The sequence below is a fragment of the Leucoraja erinacea genome, chromosome 23, assembly GCF_028641065.1.
Source record: "Leucoraja erinacea ecotype New England chromosome 23, Leri_hhj_1, whole genome shotgun sequence".
Lineage (NCBI taxonomy): Eukaryota > Metazoa > Chordata > Chondrichthyes > Rajiformes > Rajidae > Leucoraja > Leucoraja erinaceus.
The window spans coordinates 7018278-7046272 of NC_073399.1; the positions used below are offsets into that span (position 1 = coordinate 7018278).

Sequence of the window (27995 nt, forward strand, 5' to 3'; positions counted from 1 at the left end):
AGCAGGAGAAGCAGCAATGTCCGAGAAAAATGTCCTGCAGGCTTGGGATTACGTTGTCTTTGCCGCTATGCTGATAATATCTGCCGTGATTGGACTATATTGTGCTTTTAAACGTGGAGGGACACAGGGAGGAACTACAGAAGAGTTCTTAATAGGAAATCGGTAAGTTTACCGTTGGCAGAGACGACAAAATAAAGATTGTTGCAAATCTTACATGAGATATGGTAGGATTTTTGAACATGGGAAATACTATGCAATTTAATGGAGTTGTACTGTCAACCTCAAAGGTTTAGTAAGATTGAATTTGTGCTAAGTCACCAACATCAATGGGGATTGCATTATTACCTCAGCAGGATCTGAAAAAGTGACAGAAAAAATTGGCTGTGATATTAGAGGAAAGAATTGGCTCCAAAATTATAAAACGTGTATTTATGTGGTAACTTTTACGACTTCAGCTTGTTCCGAAAAATTAATTACAGCCAATGAAATACTGGTGAGAAGTCATTGCAATGATAATGTGGAAAAACCCTCAGTCAATTTGGACACAGCAAGTCCCCACAACGAACAAAGTGGTAATGACTGGATAATTATAGATAAGGACACAGAGTGCTGGAGTAACTCAGCGGGTCAGGCAGCATCTCTGGAGAACATGGATAGGTGATGTTTTGGGTCGGGACCTTTCTTCAGTCTGAAGAAGGGTCCTGGTGTGAAACGTCACCTATCCATGTTCTCCAGAGATGCTGCCTGGCCCACTGAGTTACTCCAGCACTCTGTGTCCTTTAGTGTAAATCAGCATCTGCAGTTCCTTGTTTCAACACTTTTCATCGATGTTGTTTGATGGATAGATATTGATCAGGAATAACTGCGCCATTCTTTGTCAAAGGAGTGCTTTGGACCTTTATCAATTGTCTGAGAGGACAGAGAGGCCTTGTTTTAACATCCAGTCCAAAACATAGCATTGCTGATAATGGAGTCCACCTCATTACTTCGCTGAAGAGTCAGCTGGGCTTTGGAATTCTCTGCCACAGCAGGCAGTGGAGGCTAATTCACTGGATGCATTCAAGAGAGAGTTAGATTTAGCTCTTAGGGCTAATGGAATCAAGGGATATGGGGAGAAAGCCGGAACGGGATACTGAATCTGGATGATCAGCCATGATCACATTGAATGGCGGTGCTGCACCTATTTGCAATGTTTGTATGCTTACTCAAGTTTCTGGAGTGGAGATTTAAATGTATAATGTTCCGACTCTGCCATTTATAAAATTCATAGATTAGAATGGAACGGAATTCACAGAGATGGCAGCAGAGAATGTTACTTAGTGCCTGTTAGAGTCGGCACTTACAAGAAGATAAGTAGGTGAGGAAATGGAGTTTAACAGGAAAATAGACAACTATTATTTCTACCCCACAGACAGATATCTGCTTACCCAATAGCTCTTTCATTGGCTGCCAGTTTCCTGTCTGCTATTACGGGTAAGTGAATTTTATTGTATGACCAAAGTCAGTCTATAACCCTGGTCAAATATTGTTGGATTAACATGTAACTTGTCAAACTGAAGCTAGACTAATGTAGCAAAGTCCTTCATTTGTTGGGAGATTGAACTGAACCTATATCATTTCAGAAGTTGTTTATTTTCTCTTAGAAAAGTGTACACAAGAAGATATTTGCAACTCTACAATCTGTTCATCTCACACCTTTTCTTTTAGACAATAGACAATAGGTGCAGGAGTAGGCCATTCGGCCCTTCGAGCCAGCACCGCCATTCAATGTGATCATGGCTGATCATCCACAATCAGTACCCCGTTCCTGCCATCTTCCCATATCCCCTGACTCCGCTATCTTTAAGAGCCCTACCTGGCTCTCTCTTGAAAGTATCCAGAGAACCGGACTCCACCGCCCTCTGAGGCAGAGAATTCCACAGACTCACAACTCTCTGTGAGAAAAAGTGTTTCCTCGTCTCCGTTCTAAATGGCTTACCCCTTATTCTTAAACTGTGGCCCGTGGTTTTAATCGCCGGCATTTGTTCCTAAGGTCAGTCTATCAAAACAAAAACCCTTGCCCGTGTCTAACTATTACCTGTCCTCGCCAACTTCAGAGACCTCACCGAACACTACGTACAATTGCAACAGAACCACCCTATTCTTAAACTCCAACCCATTTGCAATGAAAGCCAATCTTTTGTTTGCGGCCTTAACTACTTGTCGAGCCTGCCTGTCGGCTTATTGTGATAACATATAAGGCACTAGAACACCTTGACCCCTCTGTACCCTACTCACTTGCAGTCGCTTCCCAGTTAAATAATAATCTCTTCGTACTTCTTTTACCAAAATTCATGGCCTCACATTTTAAATTCCCATCCCTTCTCTCCAAAGATGCTGCCTGTCCGCTGAGTTAAGGGCTTGTCCCACTTTCACGACCTAATTCACGACCTTTGCCCTTGACTCATACTCGCAGCATGGTCGTCACGAGGTCGAGGGTAGGTCGTGATGCTAGTCGTAGGTACTCGTGGCATCAAGTATGTCGGGGCGTTTTTTCAACATGATGAAAAATGTCCACGAGTAGAAAAGGTGGTGAATCAGGTCGTGAATGTGGGACAGGCCCTTTACTCCAGTATTCTGTGTCTAGCCTCACATTTTAACTTTTATTTGACAATCATTTTCTCGCTCACGCAATCTACCAATATTTCATTACACATTCACAATATTTTTTTTATCACATCCTGCCTTCTACCCCTATTCATAAATCAGCAATTTTTAAACCTTACATTGTGTTCTTTCCTCCAGGTCATTAATGTAAATAGTCATAGACACACAGCATGGATGCTGGCCCTTCGGCCCAACTTGTCCATGCTAGCCTGTGTCGCCGCTTTCAGGAGTGAGTGTACTTCTGTCTCAAGGTCTCTCTGCACATTAACTCTCCTGAGATGCCTGCCATTTACTCCACATATCTTGCCGGAATTTGACTTAGAAACATAAACATAGAAACATAGAAATTAGGTGCAGGAGTAGGCCATTCGGCCCTTCGAGCCTGCACCGCCATTTAATATGATCATGGCTGATCATCCAACTCAGTATCCCGTACCTGCCTTCTCTCCATACCCTCTGATCCCCTTGGCCACAAGGGCCACATCTAACTCCCTCTTAAATATAGCCAATGAACTGGCCTCAACTACCCTCTGTGGCAGAGAGTTCCAGAGATTCACCACTCTCTGTGTGAAAAAAGTTCTCCTCATCTCGGTTTTAAAGGATTTCCCCCTTATCCTTAAGCTGTGACCCCTTGTCCTGGACTTCCCCAACATCGGGAACAATCTTCCTGCATCTGGACTTCCCAAACTGCATGACCTCCCCCTTATCTCTAGAGATTAAATTCCATTTGCCACCTCTCCACCCAAACCTACAGCCGATCTCTATCCCACTGTTTCTTTCAACAAGTTCATTGGAGGTAAAAAGGCATGCTGGAGATGGCGATCATTTATCCTGCTAGAAATACCAGACCTGGATCACACGTTGATTAGTGTGGGTGTCAGGGGTTATGGGGAGAAGGCAGAAGAATGGGGTTAGGAGGGAGAGATAAATCAGCCATGATTGAATGGCGGAGGAGACTTGATGGGCCGAATGGCCTAATTCTGCTTCTGTTATTTATGAGCTTATGATCATATAACAATAATTGGTCTTAGAGTTATACAGCATGGGAACAGGTGCTTCAGCTCAACTCATCTATGCCAACCAAGGTGCCTTCCTGAGCTAATCCCATTTGCCCAAGTCTAGTGCATATCTCTCTAAACCTGTCCTATCCATGAACCTGGCCAAATGCTGTCATTGTGCCGCCTATTCCACTTCCTCTGCCAGCTCGCTCTTCATAGTCATCGCCCTCCGTCTGAAAGCTGACAAATATGAAAGATACTGAATATTGTATCCAACACAAATCAAACCTTCTTTAAGGTCAGTCCTCCTTGAAATGAAATGTAAGCGAATTAAACAATTGGACACCAAAACCAGAAGCCCCAAGTGGTGACAAACTGGAAATCTAACTCGTTAAAGGCCTTCCGAGGCAGAGGCCCGATATCGATGTACTCCAAATCTCCCAATGGGTCAACTCTTCACTGTCCCTGCAGTTCTAGCTCCACAAGGTGGTCAAAAAATGCAATGTCCACATCCCATGAGTGAATAAAAAAAAAGTTATTGATGTTTTCTTGTGATATTATCATTTATATTATCCATGACTTTACCTCATTTTGTGATATCTTTGATGACTATTTTAAATAGTTGAATTAGCAGCAGGATGAGCAACTTTCTTAGTTGACAGCCATTAAGTTGCAACGTTTCTATAGCAAATATCCATAAATGTAAAATACATCTTAAGAAAAGCTTAGCCAATGCTGTCAGAGCAGACTGTGCCAGTATAATTTGTCTTTGTTATCATGCTAGTTTTATTTTTAAACTTGGGATGTGCTTTGTTAACTTTATTGTGTGGAAGCTGTTTTCTGTGAGACTACTCATTAAACGTTTCTAATTCTCGTTGCAGTGATTGGAGGTCCTGCAGAAGTCTATCTGTATGGGATAATGGTTGTGATATACACCATAGCTTGCTTATTTACAATGACATTCACCTGTCTGATCTACATTCCACTCTTCTACAGGTTAAACATAATCAGTACTTATGAGGTGATTAATTTTGCTCACTTTCTCTCCTATTTCTCTGCTACCAGTTATTTTCTTTCATAGGAAAACACATTTTACAGCCTTGATTTGTTTTTGTTCTAGTGGGCTTGACGACATGGTCTTTATTTATTCACTTAGCACTAGTAATAAATTGCCTAAGGTAGACGCAAAAATGCTGATGGAGAACAGACAACATCTCTGCAGAGAAGGAACTGGTGAAGAGTTTTAGCCCGGGCCGTGCGACGTTGCGCGCAAAATCGGACCGAGGCTGAAATCTTTGTTTGCTATGTCGCTCTTCAAGGGAGATGCTAAATGCATTTCGTTGTCTCTGTACTGTACACTGACAATGACAATTAAAATTGAATCTGAATCTGATCTTCAGTCTGAAGAAGGGTCTCGACCCGAAACGTCACCTATTCCTTCGCTCCATAGATGCTGCCTCACCTGCTGAGTTTCTCCAGCATTTTTATCTACAGGATACTATGCAGTCACCACATGGTCGCCGATGTTCGTCTGGATGTCACCTGTATGGTCGTGAGTAGTCTCCTCAGTCACCCAAAGAGTTGTAGCGTCTTTCTGGTCGGCAAAAATATCTCAACATGTTGAACATTTTTTGGCGACAGTGGCGACCTTCAGTTTGACTCCTAATGAGCGTAGCTTGACGTAGGAGCTGTCATAGGTTGTCGCCAGGTGACTTCGGTGAATTTCAATGTCATATTCGCCGGCAGTGGCCGAAAAAATCACCTCAGTGGGCTGGTTCCATATATCGCATTGATAACATTTTTTGTTTCAACCTACAGCCATCAAAGACCTTGAACAATTTGTGGATATCTGTCTCTCCAAGTAGATATAAATAATTTGAAGAATAATTTTTAAGCAATTACAAAATAACACACTTGCTTAAATATCCTTCAAACATTAAATCGTAATGATAAAAAAAGAATAAAGACCTTCAGTCAAGGTCAACAATGCTTTGTTTACAAGAATAATCCCAGGAATGAGTAGGCTAACCTGTGATGAGAGTTTGTCGGAGGTCAGCGAGGACTCGGTGGGCTGACTAACCGGTTTCCACGCTGTATCTCTAAACGTAACAAAACAAAAACTAAAAATGATAGGTGGGTAGAAGTAAGGTGGGGGGGGGGGGGGGGGGGGGGGGGGGGGGGGGGGGTTGGCTGATGGGTGGACAAAGGCACAAAGGCTCGAGCTGAAAAGCAGACAAACGGATGTCAGATGAGGAGAGGAGAGGAATAAAATTTGGAGCCAGAGTCGAGTTGCCAACTGTCCCGTATTAGCCAGGACATCCTGTATATTGGGTTAAATTGGTTTGTCCCATACGGGACCGCCCTTGTCCCGTAATTGACTGCTACTACTCAGGTCGAGGGGACTGTTGGGTCCAAGCGCCGCGTCCGGCCCCGCCTCGCCCGTCCCGACGTAGTGCAGCCCATGGAGTGCAGCAGCAGCGCCTCGCCCGTGGCCCCGTCGGTCGGCAGCCCGGCCAGCTGTCCGACCTTTGGACCTTCAACTTACCGCCAACACCACCACCACCCCTCCTTCTCATGGCCGATCATCGGTTCACGAGTTGGACGGGGCGCCGGGGTTTGCGCGAGACCCGGGCCAAAACTCCACAGCTGGCCCGCCGGCTGGGCTTTGTGTGCAGTCCAGCACCCGGGCCAACTCATCATTCACCCAACCACGGCCAAGTCGGTCAACAAATTGTCGTTGGGAATTTGTCCCGTATTTTGACCTTTTGTCCCTTATTTGGGAGTGAGAAAGTTGGCAACCCTAAGCCAGAGGGAGTGATATAGTTGAAGGGGGCCATGCTGGGGAGGGCAGTGGGGTGGTAGGGAGATGGGATTGGGGGAGGTATGGGTGTTCGTTGGGTGGGGTATTACTTAAAATTGGAGAATTCAATGTTCATCCCATTGGGTTGTAAGCTACCCAAGATTTTATCACTGAATGGGGAAAGGTTTGCACATTTAAGGACATTATACATGGCTGCTTATCCATGATTTCACTGCACAGTTTATACTTTAAATGCATGTGGGCCAACGTTGAGTTTGAAGCTTTTATTTTGCAATTATTTTCAGATGAATTACAAAAATATCAAATTAACAATAAATCTTTGAGTTTGTTCCCACAGTACATTAATAGAAGATTTGGTTCTGCTGTGAAGTATCAAGTTTCTATTAGCTTCTTGGTATACATGGTAAGTTTCAAAATCATTTGATCGAATCATTTGATTAATCAGCTGTTTGGGTTGACAGAATTACCTTTGTAAAAGATGAACAAAATATAATAATAATTTCTCCAGTGTATCTACTGACCAATGTTTATAGACTCCCACCGACACCACATTCCTAGTCTCCCATGGAATTTGCATCTGACATTCCAATAATGTGCTTATAAAGCCTGAGGCTCTATAAGGTGCTGGTCAGGCCGCATTTGGAATATTGTGAGCAAATGTGGGTCCTATATCTGAGGAAGGATGTGCTGGCTCGAAGAGCCGAATGACCTAATCCTGCACCTATTGTCTATTAACCTGCGATCCCCAAACACTAACACTATCTTACACACATTGGGGACAATTTACAATTTTATCAAAGCCAATTAACCTCCAAACTTGGTGAGTTGGAGGAAACCGGAGAAAATCCACGCAGGGTCATGGGGAGAATATACAAACTCCGTACAGAAAGCACCCATAGTCAGGATCAAGCCCGGGTCTGTAGTGCTGTGAGGCAGCAACTCTACCGCTGCGCCACCATGCCGCCAACTCCCTTTAACATTTCCCAATATTTATAATTTCCAACAGTATAAAATTACTTTTGATTCTACAAAGATGTATGATGCGTTGTAGAAATTGCAATGATAATAATTCTGTGAACAAGATGAAAACAAATGAAAAACTTCAACATTTATCGTGTTATTACCATTGCAAGAATAGGACATTTAGAAGTTTTTCATTTGTTTCAATGTTGTTACTCTCTCTATCTTTCAGTGCGTTTATCTCGGTATTGTTACATACACACCCGCGTTAGCTCTTAGTGAAGGTAAGTGGGATTTTATTTCTGATGGTCAACCAGATAAGGGCCTGTCCCACTTACACAATTTTTTTCAGCGACTGCCGGCACCCGTCATGGTCGCAGCAGGTCGCCGAACATTTTCAACATGTTGGAAATCCAGCGGCGACCAGAAAAAGGTACGCCTCTTTGGGCGACTACTCACGACCTTACAGCCGTCACCTGTCGACATGTCGCGGGGTGACGCCTGTATGGTGGTGAGTAGTCGCCCAAAGAGTCGTACCTTTGTCTGGTCGCCGCTGGATTTCCAACATGTTGAAATCGTGTAAGTGGGACAGGCCCTTTATTGTTCATTGCAGGAGACATAGGAGACTCCAGATGCTGGAATCTGGAGCAGAGAACAAACTCAATGGGTCAGGCATCTCTGGAGACAATGTGATAGTCAATGCTTTGGGTCTATTAGACAAGTTAATTTTGTAAATAATCATAAATAGATCTATTAGCTAAGTCATGATTTCAGAAAGTAAGTGCTTGAATTTGCCATCTAATTCTAACCTTTCTCTATAACTTCTTTATTTCAGTTACTGGCGTTAACTTGTGGATTTCAATGATTTCAACAGGATTCGTGTGTACGCTGTATACAACTCTCGTAAGGAAGATCAATATGAATGTTTAAAGAATACTTATGTATTATTGTATTGCATAGTGTAACAAGGTCTTATATTATATTATGTCACAATATCATGAAATAATATATCATGTAATAATGTTGATAGTATGTATTAACGTACGATGTATGGTAGGTGGTATATGGCTCGAAAAGACTCTTTATTGGAATAGTGAAAGCCGATCATAGTTTGGAGAGATGAGCTTTTGGCCAATAACTTAGCAATAGTCAGTTCCAGATATGGCCTTCATGTCTTTGTCTCTCTCGTGCCCTGTGCCATTTCCAGCTCCTTCCCCTGGTGATTTTTCTTCTGGGATTGTTTAATTGATTAGTACAGGTGTCAGAGTTTATGGGGAGAAGGCAGGAGAATGGGATGAGGAGGGAGATAGATCAGCCATGATTGAATAGCGGAGTAGACTCGATGGGCCGAATGGCCGAATTCTACTCCTATTTTTTGTGACCTCATGACCTTAATTTCATAGGCAGTTCTATCTGTCACACTTTATTTTAGTCTTCCCGTCCCTCGAGACAAACTAAAACTCAAATCTATGAATCTGCGCTAGTCTCCTCCAAAGTAGACACACCCCTCTACGTATCAAATCCCACCTACAAGAGTACAGACGGATAAAAACCAATGGCTATAATATACTGACTTAAGCTTAATGTCACCAACATTCTCTGTGGCTCATCCTTTTTAATGTATCTTACTACTACCTAGAGAGACATAGCATAAAATATCAATGCATATATAATTAGACGCATTCGCTGGGCTCAAGGTTTTTGAAGTATTTAATTTATTCTTCATCGCTCAGATGGCTATAAAATGGAAAGAAATGTTGTTTCCCATTTTTATTAGGGTGGAATAAAAGCAGTTGTGTGGACAGATGTTTTCCAAATCTGTATCATGGTGGCCGGCCTTCTCGCTGTGTTGATTCAAGGATTAATTTATGTTGGAGGGATAGAGAAGGTCTGGAGAATCGCAGAGAGAGGTGGACGCCTCAATTTCTTTGAGTAAGTTCAAGTTCTAGTTACATTTATTGTCCCATGCAAGTAAATGGGCATAATGCTATTTAGAGACAGTATTGGCCGTGTGTCGTCTCCTCAGTCGCCCAAAGAGTCGTAGCGTCTTTCTGGTCGCCGCTGGATTTTCAACGCGTTGAAACATTTTTGGAGACGGTCGGCGACGGTGGGATTGACGCCAATGAGCGTAGCTTGATTTCTCCTGACGTAGGTGCTCGAGTAGTTGTCGTAGGTTGGCGTAGGTTGTCGCTGGGTGATGTAGGTTGTCGCCGGTGCTCACTTCTGTTTTTTCTGTTGTTAAAGTAATGATTCTATTCCAAATGTTATGTCGTAGGGGGTCCAATCGCCGTTTGTTTGGCGACCTGCTACGACTATGAAAATAGCCTAAGTGGGACAGGCCCTTAACAGTGGCCTCTACGTAAATATAATATAAATGCTGCATAGGGCTGAGAAATATACTTCTTTCAGCTTTGATCCTGATCCAAGGAGAAGGCACACATTTTGGACGACAATCTTCGGAGGCACATTTGTATGGATGGCAATATACAGCTGCAACCAAGCTCAGGTTCAAAGATATCTCGCCTGCAGAAGTGAAAAAGAGGCAAAAAAGTAAGTTAAACTCATTGTTTCTGTTCAAAACAAATAATTGGATAATCGTTTTCTTCCAATTTTAAACTATTTTCCAATAATATGATCTGATTTAATAGCAGAGGAGGTTTGAGGGTCCAATTCATACCCCTGTTTCTAGTTCATATGCACCTAAGCAGACCCACATTCTTTTGTTGTTCTGCATTCCAAATTCTCTCACTATTCTCCCCGTTCATAAATTAATAATATTCAAGTGTAATGGAGTTTCTTAGAGTCACAGAGTGATACAGTGTGGAAACAGGCCCTTTGGCCCAACTTGCCCACACCGGCCAACATGTCCCAGCTACATTAGTCCCACCTGCCTGCGTTTGGTCCATATCCCTCCAAACCTGTCCTATCTATGTACCTGTCTAACTGTTTCTTAAACGATGGGATAGTCTCAGCCTCAACTCTCTCCTCTGCAGCTTGTTCCATACACCCATCACCCTTTGTGTGAAAAAGTTACCCCTCAGATTCCTATTAAATCTTTTCCCCTTCACCTTGACCCTATGTCCTCTGGTCCTTGATTCCCCTACTCTCGGCTCGAGACTCTGTGCATCTACCCGATCTATTCCTCTCATGAAGAATTGTTCTTCTTCAACAATAGGACAGATATAGATGTATTTATCTTAAAACCACACTCTGGAATTCCATCTGAAGAACCTCATTTCTTGTGCACTGAATTGAATCCTGATTCGTACCAAATCTTTTAAAGTTAACAGCCTCATTGGAAGAAAGTATTTTATTCACAAATGTTTCCATGTTCAAAATGCTGGAATGCATGAAAATAGCCAATAGACAATAGGTGCAGGAGAAGGCCATTCGGCCCTTCAAGCCAGCACCGCCATTCAATGTGATCATGGCTGATCATCCACAATCAGTGCCCCATTCCTGCCTTCTCCCCATATCCCTTGATTCTGCTATCTTTAAGTGCTCTGTTTAGCTCTCTCTTGAAAGCATCCAGAGAACCAGCCTCCACCACCCTCTGAGGCAGAGAATTCCACAGACTCACATCTCTCTGTGTGAAAATGTTTTTCCTCATCTCCGTTCTAAACAACTTCCCCCTTATTCTTAAACTGTGTCCCCTGGTTTTGGTCTCCCCCAACATCGGGAACATGTTTCCTGCCTCTAGCGTGTCCATTTCATGTATGTTACAATTCTGCGTTGACTGCTGTTTCTTCATATTATACAGGGCGATATTCTTGAACTGGGTAGGGATGCTTGTGATATCAGTTACTGCGTGTATGTGTGGCCTGGTTATGTATGCTGTTTATGAAAACTGTGATCCAATGGAGTCAAACAGAATCACCAACACCAACCAGGTACGTCAACGCACGTTTAACAAGTCAGAGCTTCTTGGGAGTCTTTGAGAATCTGGACAGCCTTGCTGGTTAGCACAGTCCCCTCTGGTCCCCTTAGATTCTGATCTTGAGATGAGATTAGTGCAGGTGGATGAAAAGCACATCCCTCACCTGTGTCTCTGTGTCTTACGATACGTGGGTTTGGCCAATCTCAACCCAGTTCCTCACGCATGGTCTATAGGTCACCGCTATTTCTAATTAATACTTGACGGTATAACACAGAATACAATGGGATGTCTGGTGTAGAAAATGTACTTATTACCATTATTGTTCTTTTTATTTGGCTTTCAATATTATTTGTTTTTTTTGTATGTACATATATGTGCATGTGTGCGTGTATATATATGTATGATCTATATATATGTGTATGTGTATATATACACACACTGAACTTTTTTTTCTCTCTCTCGTTTATTGTATTGTTTACACATTCTTTTATGCTGCTGCAAGTAGGAATATCATAGTTCTATCTGGGACACACGACAATAAACTATCCTCGACTTGACTCTCGATTCTCGTGACTTTTACACTGAAGAACAATAGTCTAACTGAGGGGTTATGGGATTTAGCTGGGAACAGTATCAGGCAGTTGATGTGATTTCCTCAACAAGGCACCAGCTCTTGTCAGCGGTGTAAGATGCTGGAGTCTGCAGCTGGAGGAACTGTGTGCGCCTGGCAGCCTCTGTGGAGGGGAATGGACAGTTGACATTTTGGGTCAAGATCCTTCAACTGAACTCATTTTAATTCTGTTATAAATAATTCAGCAATTTGGACAAATGACAGGATCCGGTCCCTGGACTTAAGTTAAAAATTTAAATTCGAAGAGATTAATGTTTCAGTCGGAGGAGAAGTTAACATAGAATGTTTGAATGAAATAGAAAGAAAATACAGTATGTATAAAATATTGTCAATATGGACAGACACAGCTCTGCAATTTGTTTAAATATCCTTTTCACAATTTATAGGAGTAGAATTAGGCCATTTGGTCCATCAAGTCCACTCCGCCATTCAATCAGGGCTGATGATCTCTGCCTCCTAATCCCATTTTCCTGCCTTCCCCCCACAACCCTTGACACCCGTTCTAATCAAGAATTTGTCTATCTCTGCTTTAAAAATATCCACTGACTTGGCCTCCACAGCCCTGTGTGGCAACGAGTTCCACAGATTCACCACCCTCTGACTAAAGAAGTTCCTCCTCACCTCCTTTATTAAAAAAGTGCCCTTTAATTCTGAGGCTGTGACCTCTGGTCCTAGACTCTCCCACCAGCGGAAACATCCTCTCCACATCCACTCTATCCAGGCCTTTCATTATTCTGTACGTTTCAATGAGGTCCCCCCTCAACCTTCTAAACTCCAGCGAGTACAGGCCCAGTGCTGTCAAATGCTCATCATATGCTAACCCACTCATTCCTGGAATCATTCTTGTAAACCTCCTCTGGACCCTCTCCAAAGCCAGCACATCCTTCCTCAGATATGGAGCCCAGATTTGCTCACGGTACTCCAAATGCAGCCTGAAATGCGGCCTTATAGAGCCTCAGCTCATTTTTAAAGTGATCATACTTGGTACTGTATTCATTTTTATGAACCATGACAAATTGTAAGACCTATTTAATTTGGTGTAGCAGATATCGCAAATTGTTGCCTAATAACTTATTTTTTATTTTAAAATCTTTCCCAAGTTGACACCGTTACTTGTTTTGGAGATCTTGTCTCATGTACCTGGAGCTTCAGGGCTTTTTATTGCAAGTGCATTTAGTGGCACACTGAGGTAAGTCATAATAATAATAATATAATAATAAGTTTATTTATATAGCACATTTATAGTCAATTTTCATTGACCCCAAAGTGCTTTACATAATTTAAAAATCAGTTCCATACAAAGCATAAAGATGGGTTAACAAAATAATAAAATGCATAAACAGGACACAACATGTAACATAAACATCCACCACAGCATTCATCACTGTGGTGGAAGGCACAAAAAAATTTGGCCGTCCTCCTCCATTTCCCCCCCGTGGACAAGACCAGAGTCCAGAGTCCGGTCCAGGATCGGTCTTTCCTCACCGGAGACCGCGGCTTCAAGATTGTGTAGGCCGCAGGCCGGCGGTTGAGATTTAAAGTCCCCGCCGCAGCCAGAAGCACCGTAGACTGCAGGGCCGGCGGTCGAAGCTCCCCTCCAGGGGTGATGGTAAGTCCATGCCGGGCCCGCGGTAGAAGTTATCCGCGGGCCGGCAATGGCGGCTTCTTCTTCCCCCGGGTCCCCCACGAGGGATCCCGGGCTGTAGACGCCGCAGCAGCTGGAACTCTGCAGACCGCAGCTTCAGGCTGTGACTTCAGGCTGCCGGCTGCCCCGGGCCAGTGAAACGGAGCACTCCCCTCCGGCAAGCCCCAGCGAGGGTTCACCCGCTCCACGCCGAGTCCACGCTGCGCCTGCCGCTGAAGCCCCGGGCACGTCTCCGGGAAACACCTCGCCGATCCTTGATGGTAGGCCACGGGGGAGGCGACCTGGAAAAAGTCGCCTCTCCATGGAGGAGGCGACCGAAGCGGTTTCCCCCTTACACCACCCACACCACCCCCCACACAAAACACAAAAAAACCCACTAAATACACACTTTAAAACATACTAAAAATAAAAAATAAAATTGAAAGGCTGACGCGCTGCTGCCATGGCTGCCGCCAGAACAGCGCCCCCCTTAAGACCCCAAAGTTATATAACATTGGGTCGACTGGGCTTGTATTCACTGGAATTTAGAAGGATGGGATCTTATAGAAACATGTAAAATTCTTAAGGGATTAGACAGGCTAGATGCAGGAAAAAATGTTCCCGATGTCGGGAGAGTCCAGAGCCAGGGGGTCATGGAGTAAGAATAAGAAGTAGGACATTTAGGACGGAGATGAGGGAAATGTTTTCACCCAGAGAGTTGTGAATCTGTGGAATTCTCTGCCACAGAAAACAGTGGAGGTCAATTCACTGGATGTTTTCAAGATAGAGTTAGATTAGCTCTTGGGGCTAATGGAATCAAGGGAGAATGTGCAAACTCCGTACAGACAGCACCCGTAGTCGGGATGGAACCCGGGTCTCCGGGGCTGCAAGCGCTGTAAGGCAGCAACTCTACCGCTGCACCACCGTGCCATTAGTGTAAATTGATGGCAATAACAATGAATGTTAGTAGATATGATTATAGCTTCTGAAATGTTAGCTGCATAGTGTCTTTACTCCTGAAATGAGGGAGCAAGTAGCAACCAGTCTTTTCCTTAACATTCTGCAATCTAGTACCAGAGTCTCTGAGAACTATCATTAGGTAGAAACAAAATGCTGGAGTAACTCAGCGGGACAGGCAGCATCTCTGGAGTGAAGGAATGGGAGACTTCGGGTCGAGACCCTTCTATCTTTGGTTTAAACCAGCATCTGCAGTTCTTTCCTACACTATCAGTAGGTACATCCTTCGTATGTATCCCAGGAATTTCAAGCAGTCCATTTACTTTTGTTCCAAACAGCTGAAGCAATTCTGAATTGAGTTGAGCCAACATGTGTGAAATGGACAGATGTAAAAGTCCACTTTTTTTATTTATTTTTTTTTAAATTATTTTTATTAATGCGCTAATTTTTCCCAAAGTATACTGCCAATGTGGAGAGGACAAAGCGTTATATTTATTTTAATGATAGATAACAAGTGATTGGGGACAAAAGATGTGACCAGAACTAGTTGTTTAAGAAGGAACTGCAGATGCTGGCAAAATCGAAGGTAGACAAAAATGCTGGAGAAACTCAGCGGGTGAGACAGCAACTATGGAGCGAATAGGTGACGTTTTGGGTCGAGGCCCTTCTGCAGACCAGTACTAGTGTTCAGTCTGATCAATATTGATGTTCTTACATATGTTCATACTGTATCTTATTTCAACATTGTTTTATTTTTACTTGTCCACAGCACAATCTCTTCAGGCATCAACTCTATAGCTGCAGTCTTTGTGGAAGATCTTATAAAGCCAAACTGCAAATCTTGGGCACACTTTCCCGAACGCAAGAGAACGCGGATCTCAAAGCTTCTAGGTTACCTTTATATATCATCTGCTTCTGAAACTCCCACACGACTGAATGTAAAATACAGAAAGAGTGACGAGATGATTGGCCATGACATATAGACAATAGACAATAGGTGCAGGAGTAGGCCATACGACCCTTCGAGCCAGCACCGCCATTCAATGTGATCATGGCTGATCATTCCCAATCAGTATCCCATTCCTGCCTTCTCCCCACATCCCCCGACTCCACTATCTTCAAGAGCCCTATCTAGCTTTCTCTTGAAAGTATCCAGAGAACCACCCTCTGAGGCAGAGAATTCCACAGACTCACAACTCTCCGTGTGAAAAAGTGTTTCCTCATCTCCGTTCTAAATGGCCTACCCCTTATTCTTAAACTGTGGCCCCTGGTTCTGGACTCCCCCAACATCGGGAACATGTTTCCTGCCTCTAGTGTGTCCAAACCCTTAATAATCTCATCTGTTTCATTATATGTTTCAATGATATATAAGAATGGACAGTATCTTCGTTTGATGATCTCGGGGTGGATTTGGACGGTTTTAGATCGGAGCAATGGCAAACCTGCTGCACACAATCTACAGATGTGTGAACAACTAACTCTATTTTAAACAAGATTGAATGTTGGAGATTGTTAGGATAAAACACCATTTTATTTTAATGATGAGCAAACCTAATTTATAGATAAAAATAGATAAATATAAAGGAGGAAATAAATTGGAGGATTCTACAATCATTCTTTAATTTTTGACCAAGGTGTATTTTTATCCAAAGTTCTCAAAGTCAGGAGGTCATCGAGAGTCATAGACTCATTCTGTGAAGAAACAGGCCCTTCGGCCCAACTTGCCCACACCGGCCAACATGTCCCAGCTATACTAGTCCCACCTGCCTGTGTTTGGTCCATATCCCTACAAACCTGTCCTATCCCTGTACCTGTCTAACTGTTTCTTAAACGTTGGGATAGTCCCAGCCTCAACTACCTTCTCTGGCAGTTTGTTCCATACACCCACCACCCTTTGTGTGGAAAAAGTTACCCCTCAGATTCCTATTAAATCTTTTCCCCTTCACCTTGAACCTATGTCCTCTGGTCCTTGATTTCCCTACTCTGGGCAAGAGACAGTGTGTCTACCCGATCTATTCCTCTCATGGTTTTATACATCTCTATAAGATCACCCCTCATCCTCCTGCGCAGCAAGGAATAGAGTCCCAGCCTCCTCAACCTCTCCCTGTAGCTCAGAACATCGCGTCTTGGCAACATCCTCGAGGTGGGTGGTTGCATTGCTTTTCCAACTTGAACTGTTGGATAATGTGAGCCCCTGCGATCCTATAGCACCTTTGTCTGTTGAATGATATAAGCGACTTTTCTTCCATTTCCCCAATGTTCCCCGCAGGTTAACACGATCCTACACTGAGGACAATGTTTTAACATTTCTACCAAACCAATTAACCTACAAACCTGAACGTCTTTGGAGTGTGGGAGCAAACCAAAGTTGTCGGAGAAAGCCCACGCAGACCCCGGGGAGAACATATACACTCCGTACAGGCAGCACCCGTAGTCAGGATCGAACCCGGGTCTCTGGCGCTGTCAGCGCTGTAGGGCAGTAACTCTACCGTTGCACCACCGTATTGTGGTGGTAGCTACAGGCTTCAACCGGGTGGGTCGTTCTCGGAGGAAGGGAGATGGAGAGGGTTAGAGACGGACGTCTGGACAGATGGAAGGAGCAATTTAACTCGCGGGGAAATGTAAAATAAGGTGTTCCGAATATCAGTACACTATGTTCCTGCCAATAGATGTTTTCAAGTGTGAGTTGGATATAGCTCTTAGGGCAAGCGTTCCCAACCTGGGGTACATTTTGCCTGCCCAAGGGGTCAAATTTGTTGGTTTTAGATTTGTACATATTTTTTCTCATTGACTGACTGCGTTTGATTCTGGTAATACGGGTATCTGTTCATCATTAGTTAGTCATAAATAAGTAAATTAACATTGTTACCTGCTATTAAAATTGCCTGGGGTCAATGGGACGAAAAAGATTGGGAACCCTTGTTTTTGGACTAACAGAATAAAGGGATATGGGAAGAAAGCAGGAACGGGGTACTGATTCTCGATGATCAGCCATTTATTGAATGGCAGTGCTGGCTCTAAGGGCCGAATGGTCTTCTCCTACACCTATTTTCTATGTTTCTAATTTTTTTTAAACTTTTGTTTAGCTATGACATTTGGAATTGCAACAATGGGAATGGCAGCATTAACATCCCTCTTTCAAGAAAATGTAATGCAGGTAAATTAAAAATTAAGTTGAATTTTGAATTGGACAAAAATGCTGGAGAAACTCAGCGGGTGAGGCAGCATCTATGGAGCGAATGAATAGGTGTACGTTTTGGGTCGAGACCCTTCTTCAGACGAAGTCCATGGAGCGAAGTCACCTATTTCCTTCGCTCCATAGATGCCGTCTCACCCGCTGAGTTTCTCCAGTATTTTTGTCTACCTTCGCTTTTTCCAGCATCTGCAGTTCTTTCTTAAACTTTTTTTTTTAAGTTGTAATTTAACATTTAAAAGATTTTCTTGGCATCAATATTATTCTCCCTGTTAGCATAAGAATGTTCCTGTCATTTTTTCTACTCAGCTAGCTCGAAGTATTGATGGCTTGATCCTTGGACCTATACTGGGCGTATTCACACTGGCAGCGTTGTTTCCAAAGAGTAATGGGAAGGTAAGACCTGGTATTAAATATAGATTTGGGACTAGTTTTACATTTCCGAACATTTCAAGATCTCAAACTTCTGTTAAAACAAAATAATTGGCGCAGTGTTAAGTTAATGGTCAGGCAAAGCCAACTTGGAAATGAGAAAATAGATCACCAGCTTGAGAAGTTGTAAACTGTTACTGAAACCCCTGTCTCACGGTACGAGTCCACTCACCAGTGAGCCCGAGATAAAAACAAATCAAACTCGGGGTAATCACGTAGAATTAACGTCGGAACTCGTGGACGTAACTTAGCGACTCGTAACGCTAACGGTAAACTCAATGAACTGGCCTCAACTACCTTCTGTGGCAGAGAGTTCCAGAGATTCACCACTCTCTGTGTGAAAAATGTTTTTCTCATCTCGTTCCTAAAGGATTGCCCCTCTATCCTTAAGGTGACGGGGAGAACGTACAAACTCCGTACAGGCAGCACCCGTCAGAATCGAACCCGGGTCTCTGGCGCTGCAACTCTACCGCTGCGCCACCGGGCCTGCAGCTATTCTATTTGCAACAGTTAGACCATTGTTAACTGAAGCTCACCACTGCTACGTATCTAGCAAGACAGAATGATTAGTGAAGCTAATGATTAGTGATATTATTAGTAATATTACACACGGAAATAATCTTTTCTTCACGTTGATTCTCACAGGGTGCATTTGTGGGAATGCTGATCTCTTGTGGCTGTTCATTTTTTTTGGGAATCTGTTCTCAAATGTACCCCGCTGCTGCAAGGTTCACAAGGAAACTCAAAACATCAATAGCAGGCTGTTACATCTCTAATGCCACCACCTCCAGCCCCATGAATGGATCATCCTTCTTCACCACCATGGTGAGACCGGACAAAACGTAAGTCAGTCAGTTTACACTGAATCATTTCATTGTCCAGTTTGCTTGTTCACTGCATGTATAGATCTACAACAATGGGAGGTGCCTAGGAACAACTGCAGATGCTGGTTTAAATCGAAAGTAGACACTAAGTGCTGGAGTAACTCAACGGGTGAGGCAGCATCTCTGGAGAGAAGGAATGGGTGACGTTTCAGGTCTGAAGAAGGTTCTTGACCCGAAATGTCACCCATCCCTTCCCTCCAGAGATGCTGCCTGTCCCGCTGAGTTACTCCAGCTTTTTGTGTCTATAAACCAGCATCTGCAGTTCCTTCCTACACAGGTAAGGTGCAGATCCTGACTTTGTGAATCACTAGGCTTAGAAGTTACTTGAGTAACTCCAACGTTTTGTGTCTATCAATGGGAAAATTGCAGCCATGTTTTGCGACTCGTACAGTAAATAACAAAAAGCAAAACCAGAAATGGGAATATTCGTTTCCTGGAGAGTAGGAACTCGTACAAAGACTAGGCATAGCCACGTCTTGGACTTCTACCAGATGTACGGAATTCTTAAAGTGCCTGACGTGATGGATTCACGGGAACTCTTCCCCGGGTTTTAGAATGTTTTAAACTGGAGGACAGTCTCAAAAGTTTGGAATGAGAAATTTATTCCGTAAGACTTGTGAAACTTTGGAATCTCCTCCCAGAGTGTGATGTAATTCACAGCCATTAAGTACATTGAAAGCTGAGATCAATACTTATTTAATACTGAGTGGATCAAAGGACATGGGATTAAGCCAAGAAAATGGAAATGCAAAGGGACTTGGGAGTGCTGATGGAGGATTCCCAAAAAGTTCATCTGCAAGTCAAATTGGTAGTAAAGAAAGCAAACTCAATGCTAGGTAGACAAAAATGCTGGAGAAACTAAGCGGGTGAGGCAGCATCTATGGAGCGAAGGAATAGGTGACGTTTTGGGTCTCGACCAGAAACGTCGCCTATTCCTTCGCTCCATAGATGCTGCCTCACCCGCTGAGTTTCTTCACCATTTTTGCCTACCTTCGATTTTTCCATCATCTGCAGTTCTTTCTTAAACTCAATGCTAGCATTTATTTCAAGAGGGCTTGTATACATAAACAGGGATGTAATGTTTAGGCTCTATAAGGCACTGATCAGGCCGCATTTGGAATATTGTGAGCATTTTTGGGCACCATATCTGAGGAATGATGCGCTGGCTCTGGAGAGGAGGTTTACTAGCATGATCTCTGGAATGAGTGGTTTAACCTATGATGACCATTTGACAGCAGTGGAGGCCAAGTCAGTGGATATTTTTAAGGCAGAGATAGATCGATCCTTGATTAGTACGGGTGTCAGGGATTATGGGGAGGAGAATAATAATAATAATAATAATAATAATAATCTTATTTATATAGCACATTTTCAGTCAACTTGCATTGACCCCAAAGTGCTTCACATAATTACATTACATTTACACACAGGCAAAGGTGGGTGAAGTGTCTTGCCCCAAGGACACAACGACAGTATGCACTCCAAGCGGGATTCGAACCGGCTACCTTCCGGTCGCCAGCCGAACACTTAGCCCATTGTGCCATCTGTCGTCCGGGCACTGAAGGCAGGAGAATGTGGTTAGGAGGGAGAGATAGATCAGCCACGATTGAATGACAGCCGATGGGCCGAGTGGCCTAATTCTACTCCTATCCCTTATGACCTTACGGTGTTACAGATTGAGTGGCGATCTATTATTGTGAGCATTTCTCCTGTTTTAGTGCAATCGGGAGGAACAGTTAAATGTAATATTGTGATAATTGTGGTATTATGCAATAATAGTGTAAGGCTGGGCAGACGGGCACTAGGACCCTGTGTGACAGAAGCCAGGCTCCAGTAACCGGATGTGACTGGAACCCTGGGGTGTGGGCAGTGAGGGAGTTGCCTGGGCTGGCACATGAGGCTGTTGCTGTTGCTGTTGCTGCTGTGGTACAGAGTTGTTAAATAAAGATATACTCTGTTTACGTCGTCGTACGAGCCTTATTACAAGCATAACTCGACAATAATGACTCAGGTTCCTCCATAAAGACCCAGATTTCAAAGATTCACAGATTATCCATATCATATAAAATCTCTTATCATAAATGTTTTGAATCTTTTTTAGAGAGAGCATGATAGAAAACGTCTGCTCACTATCCTATGGATATTATACCCCTATTGGCTGTCTGATTACAATTATAATCGGTTTGCTGGTTAGTATGGTTACTGGTAAGTAAAATAAAATTATATTAGGGTTTAGAAGCTGGAGTCTTGTTAGTTGGCATTGACCTGATCAATATTTGCATAAGATCGCATTATTCATTCCACTCCGAGAGGATCTCATACCTCATGTCATATGAGATATCTCTGGTGTTCCACATTAAATCATTTTATTAGTTTTAGTTTAGTTTAGAGATACAGAGCTGAAACAGGCCCTTCGGCCCATCGAGTCTGCTCCGACCATCGATCCCCGCACACTAACACTATCCTACACACACTGGGGATAATTTACAACTATGCCAAGCCAATTAAACCTGCTAACCTGTACGTCTTTGGAGTGTGGGAGGAAACTGGAGATCCCGGAGAAAACCCATGCAGGTCAAGGGAGATACATTCAAACTCTGTACAGACAGCACCCGTAGTCAGGATCGAACCGGGGGTCTCTCAATTTGTGAAGCAGCAACTCTACCGCTGCGCCACCGTGCCACTCCTTTTTATTAAACAATTTGTAGTTGATCACAATTCTTTGTCCAGGAGACTGGATGAATGGGATGTTGCAGATTAGTGCGGTGGAGAATCCTTAGGGAGCAACACGGAATCAATTATGTTGCTTACTTTCATTCCGATGGGGGTGGTACCCAACATTCGTTGCTTACCAGTTACATGCAGATGAACTGTATAATATAGATCAATATGTACACTGAAGGGAGACAAAAATGCTGGAGAAACTCAGTGGGTGAGGCAGCATCTATGGAGTAAAGGAATAGGGAGGTTTCACGGCAGTCGGGTCACGACCCATGACCCGTACTGTTGCTACTCTACTCCACGCGATGTACAGCAGGCAGGCACTTACCATTGTTTCCAGCGCAGCGGGGCCCGTTAAAACCCACTGAAATTGTCTGTAAATAATTATGGAAATCGGGATAAGCGTGTGAGACATTTAGCCCACTTCGCAATTCCAAAAGTGAGGAGAAATGACGGTAGATAGAAACGAGAGCTGAAGGGACAACAACAGCCAGAGTGCTTGGCGAACATTGGCCGTTTGCTCACTGCATTTCATCAACTAAGGCATTATTTGTGTTTTTTCTTGATTCCTTTGGCATCTAAAAAGTTTCAGAAGTGATAAATCTGGCTGTAATTTTTTTTTAATCGCCCATGGTTCCCAAGTGGGTTTTTACATACAAAATGAAAACGCATCTGAAGAAAAATTATACAGCCAGATTTATCACTTCTGAGAATTTTCAGATACCAAAGGAATCAAGAAAAAACACAAATAATGCCTGACTTGATGAAATGCAGCGAGCAAACGCGATAATTCCCAGTATTTTCAATGTTTACCAAGCACTTTCGCTGCTGTAGTCCCTTCAGCTCTCGCTTCTCTATACCTTCATTTCGCTTCACGTTTGGAATTCTGAAGTTGGGTACGATGTCTCTCACACTTACCCCCGACTCCCACAATTTTTTTCAGCGCAAAAATTCAACATTTTGGCGTATTTTAACTGGTAGGAAAGTACGCGTTTCTAGCATGAATAACATATACCGGAAGTGACGGATGTCTTCCAGTTGGATCTAGCGGCTCCGTGCGTCGAGCCCTATGACCCAGTGACCTTATGTGCAATCCCCCTATGGGTGACGTTTCGGGTCGAGACCTGGAAGCATCTATGGAGCGAAGGAATAGGTGACGTTTCGGGTCGAGACCCTTCCGGGTCTCGACCCGAAACATCACCTATTTCCTTCGCTCCATAGATGCTGCCTCACCCGCTGAGTTTCTCCAGCATTTTTGTGTACCTTCGATGCTTCCAGCATCTGCCGTTCTTTCTTAAACAAATTAACAACATGATAACTTCCGTGAAATTTCCATGGTTTAAATTTCTTCCTGTATAAATGTCTTCACACATGTTAATAATGCACAGTGTTTGCTCGGCTCCTCTACTGATTTATAACATGTCTGTGCTCCATAAAATCTTCATCTTCACTGTTGAACAATTTCAACATAGCATTTGACCCAAAAGTTAGAAACTTCAGTCTGAATGCGGTCGGTTCATTGTTGCTGCCGTCATCAATAACCCTGTTCTCCCCACCTCAGGAGGCAGCAAAAACGTGGAGAAAGAACTCATTGCTCCTATATTTTACACCATTCACGAGATTCTGTTTAGAAAGAAGCCGGCTGAACCATTGCCTGAGACGGTAAGTTAGTTATCATTCAACCAAGCTCTCGTTAATCATTAGATTGGAATTTAATAATTTGGCTATTTAAACATATTAGTATTATGAAGACACAAAGATCTTAATAATATTAATATGTTTAAATGGCCAAATTATTCAATGCTGGAGTAACATGCAGCATCTCTGGATAGAAGGAATGGGTGACGTTTCGGGTCGAGGCTCTTCTTCAGAGTTGCTGCCTGTCCTGCTGAGTTACTCTAGCATTTTGCATCTATGTTCAGTTTAAACCAGCATCTGCAGTTCCTTCCTATGCAAAAACTGCAGATGCTGGAGTATTGTGTAAAACCTAAAGTGCTGGAGGAACCCAGTGCTTCAGACAGCATTTGTGGAAGGAATGGGCATGTGACATTCACACAAAGGGTGGTGGGTGTATGGAATGAGCTGCCAGAGGAGGTAGTGAGGAAGGGACTATCGCAACGTTTAAGAAACAGCTGGAAAGGTACATGGATAGGACATGTTTAGAGGGATATGGACCAAATGCAGGCAGGTGGGATTGGGTAGATGGGTAGATGGGACATTGTTGGCCAGTGTGGGCAAGTTGGGCCGAAGGGCCTGTTTCCACACTGTATGTCTCAATATTATTAAATTGTAAAACTTTTGTCACGTTCCCTGAAATTAATAGGATTTATTTTGCATCTTTAGCTTATATTCTTGGATTTCAGGTAGCCCCCTTGGCTTTGAGCCATGAGATCCTTAATACAAACTCAGCGTTGAAAATTGAATTTGTGATCCATGTAATCTCAGGTGATTGTTGCATTATTGAGGACCTTTCACAAGATCTGAGATGCCACTAGTGTTGCCAACTGTCCTGTATTAGCCGGGACATCCCGTATATTGGGCTAAATTGTTTTGTGTCCATACGGGACCGCCCACCGTCTACTACTTTACCGCTACTACTCGAGGGGACCTAGGGGTCGGAGCGCCGCATCCAGTCTCGCCTCACTCGTCCCGACGTAGTGCAGCCCATGGAGTGCAACAGCAGCGCCTCGCCCGTGTCCCCATCGGTCGGTCAGCAGCCCGGCCAGCTGTCCGACCTTCGGACCTTCGCTTACCGCCGACACCACCAACACCCCTCCTTCTCTTGGCCGATCACCGGTTCATGAGTTAGATGGGGTGCCGGCTGGGCTTTGTGTGCAGTCCAGCACCCGGGCCATCTCATCACTCACCCAGCCACGGCCCAGTCGCTCAACAAATTGCCTACGGGAATTTGTCCCTTAATTTGACCTTTTGTCCCTTATTTGGGAGTGAGAACGTTGGCGACCCTAGATGCCACCAGAGACGAGATGCATGAACTAAGATTGCGCAGGTATTAAACATCTTACAGTTCAGTGTGTTTCCCAATGTTGGTGAATAATTTGGCACTTTTCTGAGCTTCACCCATTTGTTGGGAGGGCCCAGGGGTCGGGGGAGGGGGGGGGGGGGGAGGGGGGGGGTGGGGGGCAAGTGTAATTCCCATGAGTTTCCACTCGAGCGTCCACTCTGAAAATGCGCCTGCTTTTAGTCGAGTGTCAAGAGTTTTATTGTCGTGTGTCCCAGATAGAACAATGAGATTCTTACTTGCGGCAGCACAACAGAATGTGTAAATTATTGTGAATCATGCATAAAAACTTTTTTTTCTGCACGTTTTGGTGTATTTTCTGGTCGATGTCTTGCCCACGGTGAAGTTGAAACTTTCTGTTGTGTTTGGTGTCATTCTGCTCTTGGCTAAGCCGTGTCTCAGTTACCTCAATGGGGTCAAGGAAAGAGCGTTCTCAGCACGGCCCTGTTTCCACCAATCCGTCCACCACCATGCACAAGAGGCGACAACACGGGCACCAGTGTGTGCAGATGCCGAGACTTGTGTTCAGTTCTGTCTGAACAACTTCTAATCTCTTGTGTGGATTTGATAAGAAGAAGTGACCTCAATTCCCTTTATTCCTTTAGATCACTCATGTTATTTAGAATTCTCCGTAACTGCAATTGAAACTTGTCTTTGTCTTTGCGAACATTCTTTATCCTGCAGTTTTTTCTTTATTATTTTTCATTTTTTAACACCAACTGTATGTAAACTCTAAACATTAGTTATTCAGCTTTCCAAACTTCCATTCATAATTGTTCATAGTTCTGAATATCATTGAAGGGATGAAAATAAGGTTTGAGTGATACTCATTGAAATTTATTTTTTTCACAGGCCATAGAACTGTTGGAAACCACTCCTGAAAAAATCTTCATTACAGGTCACCATTCTTCTAATGCTCAGGTAAAATCACATAACTGTTGTGGCACACGCAGATAGTTGTGAATGTGTATAAGCAGTGATTAGGGAATAAATGGATGTGTCATTATGTTGTACGGTGTTTAATGTCAATATCTGAAGTTGAAGAATTCTGATTCACCCCCTTATGAAAATGTTGCACCTCTAATCCTGAATAATTGTATTTGCTATTTAAAAAATATTTGCTGGTGTTTGTGCAGGTTTCCCCTGGAACGTTTGTGGTTTGGATTCCGTTTCTACCACTCCGCCCCTTGCTCTATCTCGATGTTTTCATGTTACAATCACATTAATAGTTTGGTTAGAGAAAATACATATTTGGTAATGTTCGTTTATCTCACTTTTTACAGAATGTAAAGTCTGTTCAGCCGCTGGTGCCCAAATAAACAGTGATCAAAGTCTTGAACGTTGGCGACTCAAGAAGTTATAAACACACAACGAAGGTCAAAATATGAAATGTAATGTTTGCAGTGATGCTGGCTATCTATTAATTGAATTGGAAAGGAAGTAAATAATCATTAAAATTGTTGAAAATAGGTTAGCATGGGATTAAATATGTTGTAAAGTTGGCTTTGTGATGAGAATGTAACGAGGTGGTTACGAGGCCAACTACGACTTTTTCTCGTATAATGTCTATGTTTCATGTCCCACTGTGATTTGCCAGTACTGATTGCATTGTTAGCAACATGGATTCATGAACTTTTAAAGTTTGTGTTTTCAATGACAGTAAATGTTAGAACTCACAAACTGTTTATGATAACAGCAGAACTAAAAAATAGCTATCTATTACTGTATCCGTCATTCAAGATGTGGCCTCTTATTCATCGGCGAGACTAAACATAGACTGGACGATCGTTTCGCTGAACGCCTTCGCTCAGCCCGCCCGAACCTACCTGATCTCCCGGTTGCTAAACATTAATTCTCCTTCCCATTCCTACACAGACCTTTGTGTCCTAGGTCTCTTCCATTGTCAGAGTGAGGCTAAACACAAATTGGAGGAACAGCAGCTCATATTTAGCTTGGGCAACTTCCAGCCCAGTGGTATGAATATTGATTTCTCTAACTTCAAGTAACCCCGACATTTTCTTTCTCTCTATCGCCCACCCAAGTTGTACTCACTTCTCTGCTAACAATGGCCTGTTTCCTTTATCGTTACTTTTTTGCGTATATTTCATTCATTGCCCTTTATCTCTCTACATTATCGTGTATATCTCTCGTTTCCCTTATCCCAAACCAGTCTGAAGAAGAGTCTCGACCTGAAACGTCACCCATTCCTTCTCACCGGAGATGCTGCCTGTCCCGCTGAGTTGCTCCAGCATTTTGTGGCTATCTATTTTATGTTGTAGGATTTTAACCTGTATTAGCAATGTGTTTCTAGACAACTGACTTCAAGTTATCTCAAGCTGACAAGCAAATGGAGTGATACAATAGTGTAAATGCTGATGATGAGAGCTGGTCTACTTGTATATGTTGAGTTCCACCGTTGAATCCTGACATTGACTTATCCCTGCATTTGAAATCTTTACCATTGGCGTCCTTTCATTAACAACTAATTTGATCATTAGAAAGATAATTTCTATTAACCTACTTGGTGCGATTTCTAAAATGAATTTCATTGCAACAGACTCTTATGATTGGTGTGGCTTTCGAGGAGAATAATGTCATGGCAAAAACTCAAGCCATAAGTAGTAACAGATTTAACCTTGCCGGAACAGGGCAGAATCTAAAATAAAATTGGGAAATAGTTCATCCCAGAATTAGGATATTACTTTTAGATTCTGGTGGAGAAAAGCAATAATTCTAATTCAGTAACATGATTGAATCCCAGCATACCTTTCCTTGTGTTATATTTTCTAAACAAGGGAAATCCAGTAAATATTGCTGCCACTGGTCGTGTAACCCAATGTACAAGGAATGTCTAGAACACAAATTCTGGAATTTGCTGTATAATGTTGACAGCTAAATAGCCGATGACGTCTGTGTAATATCTCTACATATCTCATCTAACTACACGTCAATCTTTCACCCAGTTAATCCAAGATTCCAGAGTTAAAATTTGGAAATAGGCACTTTTTAAAATTCTAAGGAGCACTTTAGTGCAAGTTTGGCTGATGTTGTTACAAATAATGTTGGACTTGTAGCCAGACTAGACCTTATGGGGAACTTGAAGGCCAATTTTAATATGATTATGCCATTTATAATCTATTTTCAATTTTGTGTTCTGATATGTATTTTGGTAATTTTTGAAACCATGTACAAAAATAATCAATAAACCTAATCTTACAAATAATAGCGTAAA

General features: G+C 43.0%; 1 protein-coding gene across 3 annotated transcripts in view; it reads left to right on the plus strand.

Moving 5' to 3' along the window:
* The window catches only part of LOC129708151 (sodium-coupled monocarboxylate transporter 1-like), a 28883-nt gene extending 1275 nt beyond the window's left edge, over positions 1-27608 (plus strand). For 2 of the 3 annotated variants that reach the window (XM_055653733.1, XM_055653732.1), the window contains exons 2-19: positions 6-162; positions 1412-1473; positions 4526-4665; positions 6803-6868; positions 7658-7709; positions 8261-8328; positions 9203-9357; positions 9835-9975; positions 11186-11315; positions 13034-13122; positions 15284-15405; positions 17601-17671; positions 18017-18103; positions 18785-18981; positions 21125-21228; positions 23306-23406; positions 25616-25684; positions 26047-27608. In XM_055653733.1, coding sequence (XP_055509708.1) covers positions 17-162; positions 1412-1473; positions 4526-4665; positions 6803-6868; positions 7658-7709; positions 8261-8328; positions 9203-9357; positions 9835-9975; positions 11186-11315; positions 13034-13122; positions 15284-15405; positions 17601-17671; positions 18017-18103; positions 18785-18981; positions 21125-21228; positions 23306-23406; positions 25616-25684; positions 26047-26082 — 1836 coding nt within the window. In that variant the 5' untranslated portion in view covers positions 6-16 and the 3' untranslated portion in view covers positions 26083-27608. Of the gene's footprint in view, positions 1-2; positions 163-1411; positions 1474-4525; positions 4666-6802; positions 6869-7657; positions 7710-8260; positions 8329-9202; positions 9358-9834; positions 9976-11185; positions 11316-13033; positions 13123-15283; positions 15406-17600; positions 17672-18016; positions 18104-18784; positions 18982-21124; positions 21229-23305; positions 23407-25615; positions 25685-26046 lie in introns of all 3 variants that reach the window. The other variant, XM_055653735.1, reaches the window with a different exon arrangement.
* Positions 27609-27995: the final 387 nt, after the last annotated feature.